We start from the raw sequence: 8,839 nt of genomic DNA, 5'->3' as shown, positions 1-8,839 counted from the left end.
GGATGCTTTAGAAATGAAAATAGTGGGACAAATTTGTTGGGGTCAAATCAGATTTTCAACGTAGTTAAAAGTAATAGAAGTCCAAAAACTATAAAATAAAAGAATTTAGAATATTCATGTTTTCTTTAATTTTTCCAATTTTATTTTTACTCTTAACAGAAATAATCGCGGCTGCTGAAATCAGAGTCCTTTCTCTCTCTAAACGTTTTTCTCTCTCTACTTTTTGTTTCTGCCCAACATTTTGAGCTTCAGAGATCGCATAACACGATCTAATTTCCACGTTACGTGAATCAAGCAAGCTCTCAGATTCAAAATAAATTGACAATTTGCCGATTTTTCATCTCCCGAGTGTAGATTGGTGTATTGCCGAGCAAAATAAGCTTTTTTCTATTTCTTTGTTAGGTGAGGAAATCGGAGTTTAAGTATGATCAGGGAAAAACATTCAAGGGTTTTTCTGGGGGCTCATATTGTATATATGCCTTAAATTTTTTTGGCGGAAAAGTAAACGGTGGAGGAAAAAAGTTCACTTTTTAAGGGAGTTTTAATTGTTATTGTTAGCAATAGTATCTGTTTCCCTTGGTTTCAATTTGTGTGAGATGTTATCGGTGGGCAGTAGAGAAGGTAGAAAGCGGATGGGTTTGGGATTAGACATGGAAGAAACTGAGCTAGAAGAAGGGGAGGCTCTTGGTTATCAGGAGAGAGAAGATTCTACCATTGACCCTGATATTGCTCTCTCTTACATTGTAAGTATCTTTACTTCATAGTTATTAGTGCCTTATTTTAATTTTCTATATGATTCGGCTCTTCAGTTTGTAATGTTATGTTAATTCTTAAGTATGCAGTACGGTTGTTTGGATCTTGTTTATAAATTGTAAGGCGTTGGTTATTTGGTGAAGTAGTTATTGTTGACCCGTGCATTGTGCTCATTGATGATCTCTGTCATCTATGTCTGGGTTTATGGAATAATAATTGGATCAATGATGCTACCGAGTATTGAACTTGAGCTGCTTGTTACCAATATCTGATGGTCATCTGTATTCCATATGTGCTTATGTATAATCCTAGAGGATATTACCTTTTTTTTGGATTAATTAAGCCGGAGTTTTGTTTAGTTAGGTTAGATTATAGTGGCTTTTATGACAGACAACATTGACTGCATGTTAAATGTTAAAATTTCCTTCCATCACTGTGAGCTGATGAGGTTGTATTATTAGGTGCTATGAAGCTTGATTTATGGATTTTCATTCTTGTTCTCCTTAATTAATGGATATGTTCCACATTTCATGTTCCTTTTATAGGAGGAAAAAGTCCATAAATTTTTGGGTCACCTCCAGAAAGATTTTGAAGGAGGTGTTTCAGCTGAGAATTTGGGTAAGTTAGAACCATTACGACCAGTTATGTAACTGTAGGGTCATTTAGATGTGATTTTAGAATGTTATGTATTAATCAAATACTTTATAGGGGCAAAATTTGGTGGCTATGGTTCTTTTTTACCTACATATCTGCGGAGTCCTTCTTGGTCCCATACAAAAAGTCCAGCAGAGGCTCATAACTATGAGTCATCAAGAAAGCCACATACAGAGGTATCCAACTGATGTTTTTCTATCCCCTAACTCCTCTTGAAAGCAGAAATAGAAAGTATACCGTACCTAAAATCATGTTAAGTTGATTTATTGATTTTTCTCTGATGTAGGATCAAAGGCAGAACTCCTTAGCTTCATCAAGTGCTTCTCCATCAATAATGCCCCCTTCCACTTCAGGAAAACCTTTATCAGTGGGAACCTCCTTGCAAGGCAACGGCTACTTAAAATCTAAACATGCTGAAGAATCAAGCTTAAAAAGTGGAACAAATAAAAAATCTGCGAGTGATCAGAGAACACTGAAGGTCCGGATCAAAGTTGGCTCTGAAAACCTGTCAGCACAGAAGAATGCTGAAATCTACAGCGGACTTGGTCTTGTAGTTTCACCATCCTCTTCGATGGACGGCAGTCCCACTACTAGTGGAAGGCAATGTGGTAAACTTTTGGGTGTGCCTGAGGCATCACCAACCAGTATTCTTCAGGTAATATTGTTGTTGATATTTATTTGCCGGAACTTTTCGTTTAATTTCTCTTTTGTAAAAAATGTTCAAGCTTTTCTTGTTGTTTCGGTGCTCAAGCAGATTATGACATCTTATTCTGAGGATCTTCTTCTATCTCCTCTGTCTGAGGATCTGATTCATCTTACAGAAAAAAGGAAGTTCAGGGGAATGAATGAAACTAAACCAGGTGACAAAACAAGCAAAATGTCTGGGCTGTTATGGAATGGATCTCTTTCCAGTAGGAGCAACCATAAAGCTACTGAACAGAAAAAGGTTGTGTCATCTGAAAAGGTTGATGATTACTTCACAGAATTACCATATCTGAAAAATAATGCTTTTGTGGAGAGTAATGTTTCTCCTCTGAAGAAGGAAGAAAATGATAGTGATGCATTTGGGTATGAGGAGCTCGTCTGTAATGCTTTGAAACTTCCACTTTTATGGAGTTCTCAGCATATTGTTTCCGAGCCATCAAAGGGTATGTCGCCTGCAACTTTTGGTGTGAAAAATGGGATGAAGCAAGAAACCTTAACCCCGTTTATTGAGAAGGAACATTTGGAGGGTGCGGCACCTGCTCATAATGCTAGCCGAGTTGAGAAATTGGGTGTGAGGTCTGGCTCATTGGTCAAGGCTTCTGAATCTGAAGAAGGAAATTTAATAGGTATTGTTGCAGCTTGCCCTCGGGAGGACATATATAAGGTAGAAAAGCTTCCTGTCTTGGACCAGTCGGAATCTAATGCCTCCAAGGGAATAAAAGCTCATACTGCTGCTGAACCGCCTGGTCTCTTGATACATTTAGTCACTCAGAAAGGAGGGTCAGTTAAAGAGGAAGGCCTGGAATCATCTCTTGAGAAATCATCAACTGGGGGGAAGAGGAAACGGAAGGAAGCTCAAAATAAAGACTCTGAAGGTGCATACATGGCAAAAGATGAGTTATTGGTTGAGTCTTCTTTGGATCCTAAAAGTTGCAAGAGTTCTCTTACTACTAGTCTCATATCTAAAAATGACACACCTGATCTCCAGAAGGAGCATGAAAAACCAAGGGACCGGTTTAAGGACTTCTTTGGAGATGTAGAATTCGAAGATGAATACAATGAATCAGTTTCTGGGGAAATGACATCCTCAGGAAGGTTAAAAGATTCTCAACTTGCTGGAAAAAGAAATTTAAATAAAGATCATAACATGTATCTAGAAAAACATACAGGCAGAAATTCTGAAAAAACACTAGAAAAAAATGCTAAATCCGTTTTCCGGCCAGCTCCTCCCCTTGAAAATGGTCCGAGTTCTGAAGCTCCAGGTGGATCGATTCCTCTGGTCCAAGAAGATTGGGTTTTATGTGATAAGTGTAAAACATGGAGACTGCTCCCACTTGGTACTAATCCCCAAAATCTCCCTGAGAAATGGCTTTGCAGGATGCTTTCCTGGCTGTAAGTTGTCACTTTAAAATATCTATTCTTTCAGGATCTTTGTCACGTCACTTACTGCTTTGGAAAGGTTTTCTCTTATTATCAGTGTTATAGTTGATCCAAAGTTTTCAATACTGCCTTTGATGGTCAATTGTTGTTATGTTGGCGAGCTTAGAAGTTATTCAATGAGGATAACTCACTTTTTCCAATTCTTACAGGCCTAGGATGAACCGTTGTAGCATCCCAGAGGAGGAGACGACTAATGCTTTAAGGGCTCTTTACCATCCTGTAGCTTCAGCTCCGGTCCCTCCTTCCGAGGGTCAAGACATTCGGCCATATAATTCCTTTACGGCTATGGTGGGGATGACCTCAGCTGAGCCCAGGTCTCCGGCTCAAGAACGCCAAGATGTTGCTGTCCCAACTGCACCAAATAGCTGGAAGAAGAAACATGGGTCTGCAGTGGCTGCAAATTCAGCGGATATAGATGGTTCCACCAACTCATCAAACTCACGGAAGAAGAATCTTGGTATGTTGGGAAAAGTAACTAAAATGAACAGCGCATGTAACTCACCTTCTGTAGATGGATCTGGACAGCATATGCGTATGGTATTAGAGAAGTGCAGGGATGCTAAAGCAGAAAAATTATCACAAGTCAGCTCTTCCGATAAAGGTATTATCGGTACTCTTTGTACTTTGTGGTCAAGTGCACTTGTGAGTCATATCTACTTCGACCTTGGGCTTTCTTCCTGAACATTCTAAATTATTATCTTCGAATGGACTTGCATAGGTACGAGTGTAAAGATAAAGAGCAAGCGTGAATCTGATATGGAGGGCTCTAGATCTTCTAAAAGAATTAAGAGTGAGGAGTTACATTATGATGATGAAAATTGGTATTCTGACAATGGTGGCAGGGCTTCTACAAAAGCAGGTCATCGCTCGTGCAGTCTGTCAAATAATACATCTGGTAATGATCCAGACAAATACAATGACCCTAACGATTTTAATGGTGAATCCATGAAAAGTATAGTATCAAGTATGAATGTAGAAATGCATGTTCGATCACCTGCAGCTGATGGTTTGCTCTGTTCTGGAAAATATGATGATGAAGATCCTAGAAAGAGGATAACAAAAGAAAATCATGGTTCTAAAACTCATAATGAGCCTGTTTCCAATTCAGGACAACATTACTTGCACTCTGATGAATTTCGAGAAGAATCGAGTGAAAGTGAACACAGAAAAGAAAAGAAAGCTAGACTTTCCAAGTCTGGAGGAAAAGCTATGAGCGAAAGCAAAGCCAGTGTAGGAACCGACAGAAAAAGCAAAAGTATTAAGGACCAATATGATGGGCAGCTTGTGAACGGCACTCAAGCAGTAGATTATGTGAAAAGTGGCATGGCTTCTGCAAATCCTTCAGTTGCTGCCAATTCAAGCTCTTCCAAGGCATCTGGCTCGCATAGAACCAAAACTAATGACCAAGAACTTAAAGGCTCCCCAGTTGAATCAGTTTCATCATCCCCTCCGAGATTTCCTAATGTTGATAAGGTCACATCAGCTCGGAAAAGCCTCGTTGAATGGACTGTTTTTCATGAGTCTGTAGCTGCCAACCCAAGAAGGTTTCCGGGCAGTGATGGAGGGAATGACCGAACCGGATTGGATAAAATAGATGCAGTTCTTACTCTGAAAGATCATGTCGATGATGTCCACAACGATCAGGTATGTCATAGTAATCGTAGTACAAAACATTATTCTGAACAATCCAAAGCTGAAACAAGAACAAACAACGACCAATCTCAGAGTGGAGTTCACTCGAAAAAATCTGGAAAGCCTTCACATTCGAAAGACAAGGCTCATGCCTCTGGTTCTGACGTAGACAAGATTAAAATCAAGGCTTCTGATTCAAGAAACGATACTCCAGATCACATGCATTTGCATGAGGAGAAGTCAAAGAGCAAAAGAAATGGCACTCCTAAAAGGGGTGAGAAGTTTGTTTCCAAGAAAGATACGACGGGAGGAATGTCAAGTGGGAGCTCTAGAGCACCAAGTCAGAAGAAACTTGGCCATGATGGACAAGATACTATCAGAAGCCTGGATAAGAAGCATGATCTCCCACAAGAGCATGAAAATGAGAAATTACCTAAGAAAAGCAACCAGACAGAAGTCCGTGGGAATGGGAAGTCACACTCACTTCCGCCCTTAGCAAGAATACAGACTGAGACTGCTCCTATTTCTGGATCTCAGAAGGAAAATAGTTTAAAAGGGTTGGCTCCTGATGCATCCGATAACGGTGATGCACAAAATGCCTCGAATCAGAGAAAGAAATCTGAGAACTCAAATGGTCATCCTATGAGGCATCCAACCCCAAATTCTCATAAAGTTCGGGATGTTGACGCTCCAAGTCCCCTTCGAAAGGATTCCTCAAGTCATGCTGCTAATACCATTTTAAAAGAGGCGAAGGACCTCAAACACATGGCTGATCGTCTTAAGGTTGATGCATATATTGGTGTTCTGGATTCTTTTCACCTATCCATTCCTCAATTTTCCATAACCGAATTCTTTTTTTTTTTTTGCAGAATTCTGGAACCAGTATTGGGCTCTACTTTGAAGCTTCCCTCAAGTTTCTCCATGGGGCCTCTTTGCTTGAATCTGGAAGTAGTGAAGCTACTAAGCATAATGAACTGATGCACTCATTGCATATATATAGTAGCACTGCAAAACTATGCGAGTAAGTCATTGATCTCCATCTATAACCGACCTTAGCTCTGCCTGTGCTCTGTTCATATGCTTTCATGCTTCTACTTTGGTAATCCAAAATTTGAGTGAGTTGTTACAACTTAATCCCTGTATGTTAATTTTGTGTCCTTCACGTACAAAGAAGAATCAAAAGATAATTTTACATTTTACACTAGTTGGTCCATGGCATATGTATTCTCTACTTTATCTAATAGTTTTATATCCATAAATGGACATGGCACCATTTCTGTTTGTTGAAGAGTTAAAATTTTGTAGGTTTTGTGCCCATGACTACGAAAAGTCAAAAGACATGGGTGCTGCTGCTTTGGCCTACAAATGTATGGAGGTTGCTTACATGCGAGTGATTTATTCATCTCATAGCAATACAAGCAGGGATCGGGCCGAGTTGCAAAGTGCTCTTCAAATTGCTGCCCCTGGTAATTTTTTGATGCAGCATTCGCTATAATTTATTTAGATCAGAATCATATCAGCACATCTGTGGCTGGTTCCCCCGCTGTTATTGATAAATATTATGAGTAGGACACTGGGCTATGAACTGTTGCACCATCACATAAAAAAAGTTATGGATCAGAAATTTATAGGGCTACCTCCCTTTGTTCAAAGAGGATAGCGAAACTAGAAGCATATGAAGCAAACTGCCATTTGACTGCTTTATCATGACTCAATTTAACACATTTTATGTCAATTATGTGCAACAACTTTAATTTTAAGTATTCTCAATCATCCCCATTCAGGTGAATCTCCATCCTCCTCTGCCTCTGATGTCGACAACTTGAACCACCAAGCGACAGCAGACAAGGCTGTCTCAGCCAGAGTTGCGGGCTCTCCTCAAGTTTCTGGAAGCCATATCATTACTTCACGTAATCGTTGTGGTCTTCTGCGTGTTTTGAACTTTGTAAGTACATGACTAGATACTCCACTTCTGTAAGTACATGACTAGATACTCCACTTCTTGTAGCAAATAGATATTTCATGGGATCCAATCTTTGAATTTTTCATTCATCTATGTGGTGTAGTAGGCTGCCTTGAAATTCTGAGTGGTACAGCAATAATTCTGTGCGGGTGTCTGTGATTTTTACACTGTTGGTTTCATTAGGCACAGGATGTTACCTTTGCAATGGAAGCATCGAGAAAATCAAGACTTGCTTTTGCAGCTGCTTCGTCAGGACTTGGAGAAACCCAGAAAGAGGGTATCCGTTCACTTAAAAATGCGCTTGACTACAACTTCCAAGATGTTGAGGGTTTATTGCAGCTTGTGCGAATTGCAATGGAAGCCATCAGCCGTTAAACAACTTGTAATTATCATTCCAGTTTTGGGTCCTTACTTACCAAATAATATGCAATGCGTCACGAGTTCAAGTAGAACGTGTCACCCTTGTAAATCTGTACAGTTATATTGAGTTTGCATTGCCTTTCTGATTCTTAATCGCATGCTTATGGATGAAATAAAGGCCTCAATTTTTTAAAATTTTTTTCCAACTTGGGTTGATGATGTTTGATAAAGTGCATCACTGAAGAAATGACCATAAACTTGGTTGACAAAAGGCTATCGGACCATTTTAAGTTGTTGGAGTGTTGATGCATACCCCACAGTTGCAATGCAGTGCTGTCTTGAGTGTGCTGGCCCTGAGTTTCATGTACAAGCTCGATGCTTTTTCATAATAACAAAATTGGCCCCGATGAGTTTGCCCAGATCCAGCAAATTCTGATTGGGAATCGGGATTCCATCCTTAGGTAAATTATCCAATTCACCATTGGCCACTCCTTGAGATTTATACATGGCCCTTAATCTGACTCTTATATTGTCTTTCAATAATTGCAGGTGCGATCATATAATTTCTGCTCGTGCCCTTACAGAATCTATTTTTGTATTCATTTAGTCAAGTGCAACAAGTTTTTGAATCAGCTGCACCTGGTGGGAAGAGTAATATGGCAGTTTGTATATTTGTCAGTGATGAATGAGTTGGAAGTGATGCCCGAATAGTGTATACTTGTGTGCTATGGAGCTGATTCTCAAGGAAATACATATAGCTATTTACTTTTCTGAAATATCCCAGTTTCTATACTTACATGGGGAAAACGTACGAGCCACTTCATTTTGGTGGCATTCTGGACATGGACACCCATGAAATCGCCATCGGCTGACAGGTACATAACACTGCTGAGATATCTGCTCTCTGTGGTTCTCATAATGTACTTTTTCTCATTGTCGAAGAAAACAATTAGGGCCTTGTATACACGTTTTTGACCCCCACAGTTTTATTTCCATCTCAACCCGAGTCACCTGACGTTTAATGCAAAATCATTCAGGAACTTAATCTCTTTTAGGTTGCAGATTGTTGATTTTTTTTTTCTGGAGTCGGAGATGTGTTGCTTTTGAAAGGAACATTGTCTTTTAGGTGGTAATTATTCGATCCTTGGTGCAGGTGGTACGTGAGGTGAGACGCGTTCAAAGCTTCTGATGGAATGCAGGAGGAGAGTTTCAGGTGGCGCCGCGCCCCATTTTGCTGTGAGGGAACATTTTTATTTGTAGCAGAACTTTGGTTATCCCAATTTGCTGAGAATTCTTTGATATGTACTACTTAGTTGCTGCTTGTAAAAAAAT

General features: G+C 39.7%; 1 protein-coding gene across 2 annotated transcripts; it reads left to right on the top strand.

Annotated features, from left to right (window-relative positions):
- Positions 1-165: 165 nt before the first annotated feature.
- LOC121781187 (cysteine-tryptophan domain-containing zinc finger protein 3-like) lies at positions 166-7,660 on the top strand. Of its 2 annotated transcripts, XM_042178910.1 has the most exons (12): positions 166-743; positions 1,299-1,371; positions 1,462-1,583; positions 1,694-2,062; positions 2,162-3,504; positions 3,702-4,153; positions 4,271-5,196; positions 5,278-5,967; positions 6,054-6,205; positions 6,490-6,650; positions 6,969-7,129; positions 7,331-7,660. In XM_042178910.1, the coding sequence occupies exons 1-12, from the start codon at positions 597-599 to the stop codon at positions 7,520-7,522; spliced, it is 4,788 nt and encodes a 1,595-aa protein (XP_042034844.1). In that variant the 5' UTR covers positions 166-596; the 3' UTR covers positions 7,523-7,660. The 2 variants fall into 2 exon arrangements, with proteins under 2 accessions (XP_042034844.1, XP_042034839.1); XM_042178905.1 differs by having other exon boundaries at positions 4,271-5,967.
- Positions 7,661-8,839: the final 1,179 nt, after the last annotated feature.

This window comes from Salvia splendens, chromosome 2 (assembly GCF_004379255.2).
Source record: "Salvia splendens isolate huo1 chromosome 2, SspV2, whole genome shotgun sequence".
NCBI lineage: Eukaryota > Viridiplantae > Streptophyta > Magnoliopsida > Lamiales > Lamiaceae > Salvia > Salvia splendens.
Note: the sequence above shows the minus strand (reverse complement) of the source record. Positions and strands in the feature narration are given on the sequence as shown.